At 44.6% G+C, this 15618-nt stretch overlaps 1 protein-coding gene across 5 annotated transcripts in view; it reads left to right on the forward strand.

Moving 5' to 3' along the window:
* large1 (LARGE xylosyl- and glucuronyltransferase 1) overlaps nucleotides 1-15618 on the forward strand; it is a 405419-nt gene that overhangs the window by 332088 nt on the left and 57713 nt on the right. For 4 of the 5 annotated variants that reach the window (XM_073058955.1, XM_073058957.1, XM_073058958.1 and 1 more), the window contains exon 10: nucleotides 15287-15328. The exons of the other annotated variant lie outside the window; for it this stretch is intronic. In XM_073058955.1, coding sequence (XP_072915056.1) covers nucleotides 15287-15328 — 42 coding nt within the window. The remainder of the gene's footprint in view (nucleotides 1-15286; nucleotides 15329-15618) is intronic. 5 annotated transcript variants of the gene reach the window in all.

Here is a 15618-nt window from a genome sequence, read left to right on the forward strand (position 1 = left end):
GCTGCAGTTTTAAAGGCATCTGGAAAAACTCCAGTTTGAAAGGATTTGTTAATAATTTTCCTAACAGAATTGAAAACATTATTAAATGAGTCCTTAAAATGTATATTAGGGGCAGGGTTGAGACAGCAAGTAAGGGGTTTATTCTTTGTTACAATCTTAGAGTTCTGAATCAGAAATACTTGTAAATTTTGACATGCTTTCCATCTCTTTGTTGGCTATAGAGGTTACCAGTATCTGTAGCTATACTCTCACTGATGGAAGACTTATAGTTGATAAAAAAAAATATTACGAATTCCTCTCATTTTGTGGCAGATGTTTGACTGAGCTCATTACAGGTTGGGGCAGGGATCAACAGTTGGTTTATAGTTGAATCAGCATTATTCTCTGTAACAATCTTGGAAAAATGGGCTCTTCTTGCAGAGCATATAGCAGGTTAAAGGGGTTTGGTTTTGCTTGAAAATATTACGATAGATCTCTAGTCCAGTTTTCCTCCATTTTCTCTCAGCTACTCTGCATGATCTCGTGAGCTCGCGGTCAGAATCGTTAAACCATTGTGACGTTTTACCAAGTGATTTCTTTTTCTGGAAATTGGAATGCTCTTCACTGATGTAGATGAGTGCAGCTCCTACAGCAGCCAAGAAGCACAACAACTGTTCAGGAAAAAAACAGCCCACGTGATTGACACGTTGTCAAAGAAGGATGTCAGAATCAGGTTTATTATCACTGAAATGTGAAGTAATTTTTTTGTAGAAGCTGCACATTAAAAAAACTATCGTAAGTTATAACAATTAAAACGAAATGAACAAATAGTGCAAATGAGGAATAGTGAGGTGGGTAGTGAATAGGATCATTCAAAAATCTGATGCTCCTGAAAGGTTTGATGTCTGTCTTCAAGCTCCTGTACCTCTTTCCTGATGATGGCAATGAGAAGAGTGCACGCCCCAGTTGATGGTGAGGGCTCTTAATGATAGATGCTGCCTTTTGAAGATGACCTAAGTGGTGGGGTGGCTGTGCCTGTGATGGAGTTGGCTGCGTCTACAACCTCTCGCGATCTGTACATTGGAGCCTCCGTGTGCAGGCCGTGATGCAGTCAGTTAGGATGCTCTGCACAGTTCATCTGTACAAATTTGCTAGAGTCGTTGGTGGCACACCAGATCTCCTCAGACTCCTAATGTGGTATAGCAGCAGCTATCTAAGGTGTGCCAGAGGTGAAGAAATAGATTTTTTTTAAAAATATCCCCCACTCCCTTTAAACAATACCATACCTTAGGAATATTCCCCTCTGAATCTGCCAGTAGATCCCAAGTTCAAAGTAAACTTATTATCAAAGTACAATCCGTCATCTTATATAACCCTGTGATTCATTTTCTTGTGGGCATACTCAACAAATCTATGGAATAGTGCGAGGGGTGATTGATAAGTTTGTGGTCTAAGGTAGAAGGACTCAATTTTAGAAAACCTAGCACATTTATTTTTAACATAGTTTCCTCATACACTTACACACTTAGTCCAGCAGTCGTGGAGCATACGGATCTTGGACCTCCAGAAAGTGTCCACAGCAGGGGTGATTGATAAGTTCGTGGTGTAAGGTAGAAGGAGATGAGTTACTAACTTTAAACTTTCTGCATAATCACTCAAAGAGTTGACCTGCATGTGCATGTAACGAGAGCTGTATAACTCATCTCAATAGACAATAGGTGCAGAAGTAGACCATTCGGCCCTTTGAGCCTACACCGCCATTTTGAGATCATGGCTGATCAATTCCTATCAATACCCAGATCCTGCCTTGTCCCCATATCCCTTGATTCCCCTATCCATAAGATACCTATCTAGCTCCTTCTTGAAAGCATCCCGAGAATTGGCCTCCACTACCTTCCGAGGCAGTGCATTCCAGACCCCCACAACTCTCTGGGAGAAGAAGTTTTTCCTTAACTCTGTCCTAAATGACCTACCCCTTATTCTCAAACCATGCCCTCTGGTACTGGACTCTCCCAGCATCTGGAACATATTTCCTTCCTCTATCTTGTCCAATCCCTTAATAATCTTATATGTTTCAATCAGATCCCCTCTCAATCTCCTTAATTCCAGCGTGTACAAGCCCAGTCTCTCTAACCTCTCTGCGTAAGACAGTCCAGACATCCCAGGAATTAACCTTGTGAATCTACGCTGCACTTCCTCTACAGCCAGGATGTCCTTCCTTAACCCTGGAGACCAAAACTGTACACAATACTCCAGGTGTGGTCTCACCAGGGCTCTGTACAAATGCAAGAGGATTTCCTTGCTCTTGTACTCAATTCCCTTTGTAATAAAGGCCAACATTCCATTAGCCTTCTTCACTGCCTGCTGCACTTGCTCATTCACCTTCAGTGATTGATGAACAAGGACTCCTAGATCTCTTTGTATTTCTCCCTTACCTAACTCTACACCATTCAGATAATAATCTGCCTTCCTGTTCTTACTCCCAAAGTGGATAACCTCACACTTATTCACATTAAACGTCATCTGCCAAGTATCTGCCCACTCACCCAGCCTATCCAAGTCACCCTGAATTCTCCTAACACCCTCATCACATGTCACACTGCCACCCAGGTTAGTATCATCAGCAAATTTGCTGATGTTATTTTCTATGCCTTCATCCAAATCGTTAACGTAAATGGTAAACAGCTGTGGTCCCAATACCGAGCCCTGTGGCACCCCACTAGTCACCACCTGCCATTCCGAGAAACACCCATTCACCGCTACCCTTTGCTTTCTATCTGCCAACCAGTTTTCTATCCATGTCAATGCCTTCCCCCCAATGCCCTGAGCTTTGATTTTACCCACCAATTTTCTATGTGGGACCTTATCAAATGCCTTCTGAAAATCGAGGTACACTACATCCACTGGATCTCCCCCGTCTTAACTTCCTGGTTACATCCTCGAAAAACTCCCAACAGATTAGTCAAGCATGATTTACCCTTGGTAAATCCATGCTGCTCGGCCCAATCCTATCACTGCTATCTAGATATGCCACTATTTCATCCTTAATAATGGACTCTAGCATCTTCCCCACCACCGATGTCAGGCTGACAGGTCGATAGTTCTCTGTTTTCTCCCTCCCTCCTTTCTTAAAAAGTGGGATAACATTAGCCATTCTCCAATCCTCAGGGACTGATCCTGAATCTACGGAACATTGGAAAATGATTACCAATGCATCCGCAATTTCCAAGGCCACCTCCTTTAGTACCCTAGGGTGCAGACCATCTGGACCTGGGGATTTGTCAGCCTTCAGTCCCATCAGTCTTCTCATCACCGTTTCCTTCCGAATGTCAATCTGTTTCATTTCCTCTGTTACCCTATGTCCTTGGCCCATCCATACATCTGGGAGATTGCTTGTGTCTTCCTTAGTGAAAACAGATCTAAAGTACTTATTAAATTCTTCTGCCATTTCTCTGTTTCCCATAACAATTTCACCCAATTCATTCTTCAAGGGCCCAACGTTGTTCTTAACTACCTTCTTTCTCTTCACATACCTAAAAAAGCTTTTGCTATCTTCCTTTATATTCCTGGCTAGCTTGCGTTCATACCTCATTTTTTCTCCCCGTATTGTCTTCTTAGTTAAGTTCTGTTATTCCTTAAACACTTCCCAATCATCTGTCCTCCCACTCACCTTAGCTCTGTCATATTTCCTTTTTTTAAATGCTATGCAATCTCTGACTTCCTTTGTCAACCACTGTGGCCCCTTTCCCCCCTTTGAATCCTTCCTTCTCTGGGGGATGAACTGATTTTGCACCTTGTGCATTATTCCCAAGAATACCTGCCTTTGCTGTTCCACTGTCTTTTCTGCTAGGCTATCCATCCAGTCAACTTTGGCCAGCTCCTCCCTCATGGCTCCATAGTTTCCCCTGTTCATCTGCAACACTGACACCTCCGAGCTGCCCTTATCCTTCTCAAATTGCAGATAAAAGCTTATCATATTGTGATCACTACCTCCTAATGGCTCCTTTACTGCGAGATTGCTTATCAAATCCTGTTCATTACATAACACTAAATCTAGAATAGTCTTGTCCCTGGTCGGCTCTCGTACAAGCTGTTCCAAGAACGCATCCCGTAGGCACTCTACAAACTCCCTATCCTGTGGTCCAGCACCAACCTGATTCTCCCAGTTCACCTGAATGTTGAAATCCCCCATAACTACTGTGACATTACCTTTGCCACATGCCAGTGTTAACTCCCTATTCAACTTGCACCCAATATCCATGCTACTGTTTGGTGGCCTGTAGACAACACCCATTTGGGTCCTTTTGCCCTTACTGTTCCTCAGTTCTATCCACACAGACTCTACTTCTCCTGACCCTATGTCCTCCCTTGCAAAGGACTGAATCTCATTCCTCACCAACAGGGCCACCCCAGCCCCTCTGCCCACATTTCTGTCCCTACGATAGCACGTATACCCTTGTACATTCATTTCCTAGGTCTGATCTCCCTGCAGCCATGTCTCCGTTATCCCAACAACATCATAGTTACCCATTCACACCTGGGCTTCAAGCTCATCTGCCTTATTTCTGACACTTCGTGCATTCAGATATAGAATTTTTAGCCCATTTCTCCTCTCTCTGTTTGAATCACTGCCTATTGTGCTTAACCCAGCTCCCCGAACTCCCGTCGGGCTATACGCCCCTAGAATTTTGTTGTCCTTCCTAAATTTACTTATTCTTTCAACACATTTAACTCCATGTTCCGTCAGACCATCCCTCTGTACACGAGTCCTCCTTATCATTTGTTCCGCCCCACCTTCCTCTACTACACACTTAATATTCCGGAACCGTGTAGTCCCCACCTGTCCTTTATTCTTCCTCTCGCTATCCTCTCTCACATTCTGGATCCCCACCCCCTGCAAATTTAGTTTAAACCCCCCCCCAAGAAGCACTAACAAACTTCCCTGCAAGAATGTTAGTACCGCTCCAGGTCAGGTGTAAACCATCCCTTCGGAACAGATCCCACCTTCCCTGGAACAAAGCCCAATTATCTACAAACCTGAAGCCCTCCCTCCTGCACCATCCTCTCAGCCACGTATTAATCTGTATAATCCTTCTGTTCCTTGCCTCACTCGCACGTGGCACAGGTAGCAATCCTGAGATTGTTACCCTGGAGGTCCTGCTCTTCAGCTTCGCACCTAACTCCCTGAACTCCCTACGCAGGACCCCCTCACTCATCCTACCACATCATTGGTCCCTACATGGACCACAACATCTGGATTCTTGCCCTCCCTCTCGAGAATAACCTGCACCCGATCTGAGATGTCCCGGACCCCGGCACCAGGGAAGCAACATACCATCCGAGACTCCCGATCTTCCCCACAAAATCTCCTATCCGCCCCCCTGACTATAGAATCCCCTATCAATACCGCTCTCTTCTCTTCCCTCCTCCCCTTCCTAGTCAAGGGTCCACCTCAGTGCCAGAGACAGGACCACTGCAGCTTGTTCCTGGTAGGTCATCCCCACCAACAGTATCCAAAACGGTACACTTATTTTTGATGGGAACGGCCACAGGGGTGCTCTTCTCTGTCTGTTCCCCCTGCCTCTCTTGACTGTCACCCATTTGCCTACCTCCTGTCTTTTCGGTGTGACTGCCTCCCAATAACTCTTATCTATCTCTGCCTCTGCCTCCCGAATGATCCATAGTTCATCCAGCTCCTGCTCCAATTCCCTAACTTGGTCTGATAGGAGCTGCAGCTGGATGTACCTGTTGCAGGTGTGGTCATCAGAGACAACTGTGTTAACCCTGACCTCCCACATACTGCATACGGAGCACACCACTGCTCTAACTGTTTCCCCCATTACCTGATCCTAGATTAGACTTGTCGAAGTCCTCTTGCGCCGAAGCCCGCTGAGCCAAAGCCCAGCACTCCGCTGCCCGCTCCTGAAAGTGGGCCGCTTTTTAAAGCCCATGCTCGCCGCTGACATCACCCGCGCTTGCACAGCTTTACCTTCCTCCTCAGGTATTCTCCAGGTAGGTCCGAGGGTCTCGGTCTACCTACAACGGCTGATCCTCCGATCTCCAGTCGTCTGTCGATCACGAGCACTCCTTACTCCCGCTCCTCTGCCCGCACCGACAGGCCTTCTACCTTAGGCTACGAACTTATCAATCACCCATCTGTGGACACTTTCTGGAGGTCCAAGATCCGTATGCTCCACGACCACTGGACTAAGTGTGTAAATGTAGGAGAGGACTATGTTGAAAAATAAATGTGCTAGTTTTTCTAAAATTGACTCCTTCTACCTTAGACCATGAACTTACCAATCACCCCTTGTAACTAAACAGAATTAATGAATGACTGCCAGACTAAGTCTTTCAACCAGAGTGCAGAAGACAACATACTGTGCAAACGCAAAAAGAGGAAGCAGTAATATCAGAATCAGATTTTATATCACCAACATATGTCATGAAATTTGTTAACTTTATGGCAGCAGTACAATAAAATGCATGATAAATATAGAGAAAAAACTGAATTAGTTTAAGTTTATTCATGACTAGTAAATCATTAAGTTAAAATAAGTAGTGCAGAAAAACAGAAATAAAAATTAGCAAGGGAGTGTTCATGGGTTCAATATCCATTTAGGAATCAGATGGCAGAGGGGAAGAAGCTGTTCCTGAATCGCTGAGTGTGTGCCTTCAGGCTCCTGTACCTCCTTCCCAACAGTAACGATGAGAAGAGGGCATGTCCTGGGTGGTGGGGATCCTTAATGATGGACGCTGCCTTCTTAAAACACCGCTCCTTGAAGATGTCTTGGATACTACACAGGCTGGTCCTCATGATGGAACTGACTAATTATACAAGGTGCTGCAACTTACGTCAATCTTCTGTAGTACCTCCCGCGTACCAGACAGTAATGCAGCCAGGCAGAATGCTTTCCATGGTACATTTGTAGAAGTTTTCGAGTGTTTTAGTTGACAGACCAAGTCTCCTCAAGCTGCAAATAAAATATAGCCCTGTCTTGCCGCCTTCGTAGCTGCATCAATAGGTTGCTTCCAGGTTTGGTCCTCGGAGATATTGACACGCAGGATTTGAAATTGCTCAGTATAAATAAATAAGCAATAAATATTAAGAACATGAGACGAAGAGTACTTGAAAGTGAGCCCTTTAGTTGTGGGAACATTTCAATGATGGGGCAAGTAAAATTATCCCCTTTGTTCGATTGAAGAGTGATAACTGTTCCTGAACCTGGTGGTGTGTAGGCCTCCGTTAGTCTTGATAAACCATGGACTTGCGCCTTGGAAAGTTTCTAGGGCGCAAGCCTGGGTTTTTTTTATTGCCCAAGCCCAACTTGCCCAAGCTGCAAGTCTCCCCTCTCTATGCCACCAATGTTGTCCAAGGGAAGGGCATTAAGGACCCATACAGCTTGGCACCAGCGTCATCGCAGAGCAATGTGTTGTTAAGTCCCTTGCTCAAGGACACACACACAGCCTCAGCCAAGGTTCGAACTAACGACCTTCAGATCACTAGACGAATGCCTTAACCACTTGGCCACGCGCCAACACACCTGGTGGTACCCATCCTGAGGCTCTCTTGTACCTTCTTCCTGATGGCAGCAATGAGAAGAGAGCATGTCCTGGATTGTTGGGGTCCCTGATGATGGATGCTGCTTTCCTGCAACAGCATTTCATGTAGATGTGCTCAGTGGTTGGGTGGGCTTTACCTGTGATGGACTGGGCCGTATCCACTACTTTTTGTAGAATTTAAAAAGAATTTTTGGTAGTTTTCTGAAGCCCACAGAACATTGCCAATGATCACCGGTGCCATCTTGCATCTGATTTAACATGGAGGTCATCCTGGTCTTGATTTTACCCATTGCCTCTGCCTTTTGTGAAGGTTGATACATTAGGGACATTCATGAGAATCTTAGATAGGCATGTGGATGAAAGGAAATTGGGTGGTTATGGGCTCTGTAGGACGGAAGGGTTAGATTGATCAAGGAGTTGGGTAAAAGTGGAACAGAACATCGTGGGATGAAGGACTCCTACTGTGTAGAGAGCATTCTGACATGCTGCATCACTGTCTGGTATGGAGGGGCTACTGCACAGGACCGAAAAAAGCTGCAGAAGGTTGTAAATCTAGTCGGCTCCATCGTGGGTACTAGCCTACAAAGTACCCAGGACATCTTCAGGAAGTGCTGTCTCAGAAAGGCAGCATCCAATAGTAAGGACCTCCAGCACCCAGGACATACCCTTTTCTCATAGTTCCAATCAGATAGGAGGTACAGAAGCCTGAAGGCACACACTCAGCAATTCAGGAACAACTTCCCTTCTGCCACCAGATTCCTAAATGGACATTGAACCCTTGAACACTACTTCACTTTTTTAATAGATATTGTTTTTATTTTTGCACGATTTTAAATCTATTCAATAAATGTATACTGTAATTGATTTACTTATTAATATTATTTTATTATTTCCTTCTGTATTATGTACTGCATTGAACTGCTGCTGCTAAGTTAACACATTTCACGACACATGCCGGTGATAATAAACCTGATTCTGATTCTGTGATGTTCTATGTTCTCTGTTGTTCTATGGTTGTGTTGAGCATGCTGCTAATCCCTTCCCACTGCATTTGCATTTTGTAGCATTTCCCTCATTCCCGGCATATTCCTGCATCCACCCAAAAGTCTCTTAAACTCCACTGTCCTATCTGCACCTTCTCCCAAGTCTCCACTTCCTTCCTGTAATGAGGCAACCGGAATTGCATACAATTCCCCAAGTGAAGCCAAACCGAGGTTTTGTACAGAAGCAGCATCACTTCCTCTGAGACTCAGTGGCCAACTAGTGAAGGCAAGCAGGCCGAGCACATGGTTCACCACCCAATCTACTGATAGTATCGACGTTTCAGTCTTGGAATTCGCCCTTGATTAATTTTTAGTTTGGATGGAGTTTAAAAAAAGGTGGGAGGGCAGGGGCTCTTGTGAGGTCACTAAGGGTAAGTTATAGAATGTGTTGATGTACAGGGACAAAGATGGGTTACTAAAGCAGGCCCGCATGCACACCCAGGGTGCGAACTAAAGCACCAAAGGTTCCCTGTTCTCAGTAGATAGATTCTGAGACCAATTAATGGGTATTTCTTGGTGCAGTGGGGGTTACTCGGTGATTGCACAGATCAGAGGTAAGGAGACAACTTTTTTTTTGTAAACCACATTTTTCTTCCTCAAATAGTTGAGAAAAGAAATGAGCTAGTGTTGCTAGACTTGCAACTAAATGTCCCAAATACATTTCAATTATATCAGCAGCTTTCCCATGGCAGGGAGTCGGAAGATGACAGATGACACATAACCTGAGGGGTGTTACACCGCATGCTGTTCCCACCAACTGAAAGCAATCAATTGTTATACTCACAAGGGATTCTGCAGATGCTGGAAATCTTGAGCAACGCGCAAAAAACGCTGGAGGAACTCAGCAGGTCAGGCAGCCTCTATGGTGGGGAATAAACAGTTGCCATTTCAGGCTGAAACCCTTCGTCAGGACTTGAAAGCAAGAGGTCGAGAGCCCAAATAAGAAGGTGGGGAGAGGGGGAGGAGTACATGCTGGATGGTGATAGGCGAGACCAGGTGAGGGGGAAGGAGTGTGTGTCGGGGAGGCAAGTTGAAATTAGAAGCTGGGAGTGGATAGGAGGAAGAGCTAAATGGCTGATGAAGAAGGAGTCTAAAATAAGAGGACAATGGACCATGGATGAAAGGGAAGGAGGAGATGAATCAGAGGGAGGTGATTGGCAGTTGGAAAGAGAAGAGGTGGAAGAGTAGCCAGAACAGGAATGGAAAAAGAGAGCTGGAAGTGAGGTGAAGGGGAGAAATTACCAGAAGTGAGAGAAATCAATGTTCATGCCATCAGATTAGATTCTTCCTCTACTCATTATGGCAGGAGAGGAAGCCATAGATGGATATGTCACAATGGGAATGGGAAGTTGAATTGAAAAGGGTAGAAACCAAGAGATCCCACCTTTTGCAGCAGACAGAGTGAAGGTACTCCTCAATCTGCATCAGGTCTCATCAATGTAGAGACCACTACACCGGGAGCTGCAGATACAGCAGATGACCCCAACAGCAACTCATCTTCTAAGCAAAGGTCATGAAAACATGGTAGCTGGCTGGCATCTCACAGTCAGCAACAGGTGTATCTAAGATCTAGCGGGTGAGGGAAAGATGGTATTGAGTGAAAAGGGATTGCATCTTATGTGGCTAGATTGAGTGAGCTAGGGTTTCTCTCTTTGGAGCGAAGGAGAGGTGTATAAGATTATAAAAGATTATTGACAGTTGACAGCTGCCACCTTTTTCCCAGAGCAGGAATGGCTAATACCAGAGAACACCTTCTCAGATGATTGAAGGAAGGTTTAGGGAAGTTGTCAGAGAGTTGTATGTGCATGGAGTACACTACCAAGGGTGTTGGTAGAGGCTGATACTATAGGGACATTTAAGAGACCTTTAGCTAGGTGCGTGGATGAGTGAAAAGTGGAGGCCTGTGCAGGAGAGGAGCTTCAGAGTAGGTTAAAAGGTCAGCACAACAGTGTGGGCCAAAGGGCCTGTACTGTGCCGTACCATTCGAGGTTCCCTGTTTTAAATGTTTAATTTGTCTGGCTGTGGTAAGTTTATTCAGTCATGTATACAACCCTACCGCAGGTGCTAAAGGATGTTCTTCGTTCTTTAGCTTTGGTTGAAATAAAACAAAACAATTCCTGCTGAAACCCGAATGGACTTGGGTTTCGTACTGTCATCTAATATGGTCTTCACAATGCCATCGAGACAGCTCATTCCTCCTGTTTCCTCTTTGTAGCTTGATGGTTTATCATCACCTTCCAAGGCAGACCCCAGACATAGGAAGTACACAAAATCCAGTTTGAATATCTTCTCAGAGAGACAGGTCTGATGTGGTGCTTGGGATAATGATTTGAAACCCTTACTGCAACTCAATTCTTTCCTCCAGTCTGTGACAAATTAGTGAGCAAACTTTAAAGCAGTTTGACTTGACAATTTCCTTGCAGTAATAAATCGATGTGACAAGGCCTGTGAAGTTTGCCATGGCAACAGAAACAACTCGCTCCTATAGAGACCGCAACTTGCTTTAGGAATTGACTTCTTTGAGCAAGCATTACTTCAAATTTTGGAACAAGAGATTGACTGAGCAGTCTCTGAAATTAAAGACTCTGGTCTCAAATTGCACTGGCTAAGAAATCACCCCTTTTGCTTCAGCTGTTCAGTCGCATTATTTACTTGTGCCTAGTGCTACAGCATCCTATTTACCCTCAAAATAAGTTTACAAAGATCTTCCTTTATCTTTACATTGAGGTTCAAGAAGATCTCATCATAGCTCAGACAAAGAGAAGCAGGGAATTTTCTGTACAGATTCTCTCCGTACAACTTCAACACCTCTCACCATCCGTAACTGAATTATTGCAAAGAGCTGCAGTTTATATCCAGACTTGTACTGTTTTCTGTTCAGTCATTGGCTCTTTGCTTGGTGATCCACCTTGCTCTGGCAAAAACTTGATCCAAAATTACTTGATTTGTTTAGCTCGATACCAGTCCATCTTGCCCCCTCGTCCCCCCTTCCCCCCCCCGCACCCCTCTCCTTCTTCTGCACCCACAGGAGAACTTCTGCGTTCAAAAATACATTGAATGAGCACAAAGAAAAAGATTGTATAACATAGTATAAGAGCTACAGAAACAGTGTCCAACCAGTCCATGCCAACGTTTGAGATCAAATTCAAATTAGGTTTATTTTCAAAGTGCGTCTATGCTGCCATATACAACCATGAGATGATTTACCTCACGGCGTTCATGGTAAAACAAAGAAATACAACAGAATCAATGAAAACTATTCACAAAGACTGACTAACAGCCAACGTGCAAAAGAAGACAAACGGCAAATATATAAAGACAGGCAGATCGATACATACAGTACTGTACAAATGTCTGTAGCACATATATATTGCTAGGGAGCCTAAGACTGTTATGCAGTACTGTAGTAATTTTATGTTTTGCACTGTAATGCTGCCACAAAAAAAACGAATTTCATGACGTGAGTGATGATAAACCTGATTCTGATGTGGGTCTCATTGTGGACTGAGAGTGGGAAGGGAGCAGTGAGAGGGGAATCGTGTTTGGGAAAAGGGGAAGAGAGAGGGGATGGAGTGGGAAGTGCCAGAAGGACATTCTGTGGTGATCAATAAACCAGTTGTTTGGAATCAAATGACTTTGGCTGGTGTCTCAGGGCTGGGTGTGTCTGATCCCCCTCACCCTGGCCCCAGCACTCCTTCTCTGCCACCTGTCCTACACCCCTCCCATGGCGCTCCACCCTCACCATTCCCAATGTCCTTTGCTCATACCAGATTTACAAGTTCATTCTCTACTCCATGTTGGTAAATACAGTACTGTGCAAAATTCTTGAACACCCTAGCTATATATGTCTGTCTAAGACTTTTACACTGTAGATAATATAGAGAACATTAATTGTGGAGTCCTTGAAAGTGAGTCCATAGGCTGTGGAGTTGGTTCAGAGTTGAGGAGACTGAACACTGGCAATAACTGTTCCTGAACCTGGTGGTGTGGGACCTTCCTGATGGCAGCAGCAGAAGTGAGCGTGGCCTGGGTGGAGGGGATAATGGATGTTGATTCTCGTGACAGCACTCCTTGTACATGTGCTCAGTGGTGGGGAGGGCTTTGCCTGTGACGGTCTGGGCTGGACGTACCACTTTCCCGTTCTTGGCCGTTGGTATCTCCACGTCAGGCTGTGAAGCAACCAGTCAGGATATCAGGAGCATCTATAGAAGTTTTACGTGACGTGCTCAATCTGTGTAAGCTTCTAAGTAGAGGGATAAGTATAGTGTGGGTGCTCCTTTTGAAGTTCTTCCTCTTACTCTTCTTCTAATCCTAACAGTGTAACTCTCTATTGCCTCCTTTTAAAGATATAGATATAACGATATACTTATTCCACTCATTAATCCACCAGCACCTGATTCTATCTGAAGCAGCAGATTCACTGGAGAGTTTCCTGTACTACTCTGTAACATCTTCAAAGAAATGAATTATAAATGTGCTGGTGTATTGAAAGAAATAGTATTCAATAGTTTGGAAAATGTGCCAGTCCAGCACCACTGAAGTCCCAAGGGTGCTGAGTTATAGAGCTTTTCTTTATATCTTTGCAGCACCATGTGCCATTCTGTGATTGTTTTTCCACCTGCTCACATTTCCCGATCTTGTTGGCTGGTCACCATTTTAGGTGTATGTTAATCTGATCTGTTGTGTTTTCCCCTGTTGAACACAGGAGTACGTTAACAAATCAACTCCTCGACTTTTAGGTAAAATCAGCTGATTAATCTGTTGTTTTTGCTGAGAGGATTGGATTAAATCCAGGTCAATCCCTGTGAGGAGTCAAACTTTAGGTGATGATGGCTGCGTGTCAGAACATGCGCCTATTCAGCTGAGAGCAGGTGTCACCGGACACTGATATCACCAACGTCAACTTGTAATGTTACCTTGTCCTCATCTCCCACTTTCTCCCTCATTGTTTCCTCTACAGCAGTCTTACTCAACCTGCTGAAGTTTAAGTCTTATTTCATATTCACAAGTCCTGGCAAATCAGTTTCCACTTTTAGCCTTCAGTGATGCAGCTGGTAGATTTTCAGTCTCAGCAACCTGGTTTCAATATTGAACTCCGGAGCTGCATAGTGGAGTTCTCTGTAACTCCAGGTTTCCTCCCACATCCCAAAGATGTGCAGGTTGGCCATTGTAAGTCGCCTCTAGTGGTAGAATTGAGGGGGAATTGGAAAGAAAGTGGGGAGAATATCAAACTGAAGAAGATCTGAAGTTGCCGGAAATCCAAGGCAACACGTGCAAAATGCTGGAGGAATTCAGCAGGCCGGGCAGCCTCTATGGAAAGGAATAAACAGTTGACGTTTTGGGCTGAGACAGTTCATCAGGATTGGGGGAAAAAAAGATGAGAAGTCAGAGTGTTGTGAGGAGAATAAAATAGGTTTACTGTGAGTGCCTGATAGTCAGCAAGGACTCTGAGCTGAAGGGCCTGTTTCCTTGCCTTGTCTTCCCTTGCCATGTTTGCAAGAAACTTGGACCACTTCCATCCTCACTCTTACAACGATCTTGTCACCATTTGCAAAATAAATAACCCACATGGTCCAGAGTTCTGTCATTCCCTTGCTGTCTTGAGTCCCTTCAATTTTTGTTATGAATGCTGTACATCTGATGTTATGTCCCTGTGATGCTGCGAGCCAGTTTTGCTTTGCACTGTGCATACATGTATTTGTGCACATGACAATAAACTTGACTTTGGCCCTCCCACAGTATTTCAGATGTAATTCAAAATGTTTCTCCTTGTTCATACATCTACCCATAGTTCCATCTCCTACTGAAAACCCTTTTCTCCCTGTTTGTCTTTCCTCATGTCCCCTCTATTCCAACAGTAGATCTGTCAGCCATTGTGAAGTGCATTCCCCAACCACCGCTGCCTCACCTCAGGATGTCACCTTGTCAAAACATAGGGTTAACAGTGCTCAAGATTTTGTTTCCTTTGCTCTCCAGCTCAAGGGTACCCTATTCTTTTATTATTCAATGAACCTCTACCATTAAACAAGGAAGGGGTCCATGGAAGGGGGTTCCCAGGTTGGGAACCCCTGCTCTAGTTGAAGGAAACTAAATATGAGAGCTAATATGAGAGTGTCTGTAGGCTTCCGTTAGTCTCATGAGTCCATGGATTTGCACCTTCGAAAGCTTCCAGGGCATAAACCTGGGCAAGGTTATATGGAAGACCGGCAGTTGCCTGTGCTGCAAGTCTCCCCTCTCCACGCCACCGATGTTGTCCAAGGGAAGGGCATTAGGACCCATACAGCTTGGCACCGGTGTCATCGCAGAGCAATGTGTGGTTAAGTGCCTTGCTCAAGGACACACACGCAGCCTCAGCCAAGGCTCAAACTAGCGACCTTCAAATCACTGGATGAACACCTTAATCACTTGGTCACATGCCAATACACGTGGAGATCTGAAAGAGATCTAAAGATTGAGCATGGTTGGTGGAAGCATACCAGGTCCTAGACTTCCAACAGCTGGAAGTTGAACGAAGTGGGGTGAATTGATTGAAGATTAAAGATTGACCTCATTTGTCATGTAATCATTAAAATGTACAGTGAAATCTGCTGATTGCATCAATGACCAACATAGCCTAAAATGTGATAGCAGCATCATGCTTCTGGCACCTAAATGGCATGCTGCAACTAAGTAACCCTAACCTGTACGTCTTTGGAATGTAGGAGGAAAGCAGAGCACCTGGAGAAAACCTACGCGATCGGAGAGTAAGTACAAACTCCTTACAGACAGCGGCGGGAATTGAACCCCAGTCTGTTGCTTTGAAACATTATGCTAATCACTATGCTATGTCTGTTGTTCCCAGTATTAATACCGAGCGTGTTACTAGGGTACTTGTCAGGTTTCAAAAATTGGAAGGAAAAATTGTCACTGTTCGCAGTACAGACATGAGGTTCCCTTTATTACAAGATGGACATTACCTGAGTATGACATAAATTTTGACTTACAGGAGGAAACAGTCCAAAGTGCTTCTGTTTAGGTTGCAGCCTCTCAGACT

The sequence above is a fragment of the Hemitrygon akajei genome, chromosome 10, assembly GCF_048418815.1.
Source record: "Hemitrygon akajei chromosome 10, sHemAka1.3, whole genome shotgun sequence".
Taxonomy (NCBI): domain Eukaryota; kingdom Metazoa; phylum Chordata; class Chondrichthyes; order Myliobatiformes; family Dasyatidae; genus Hemitrygon; species Hemitrygon akajei.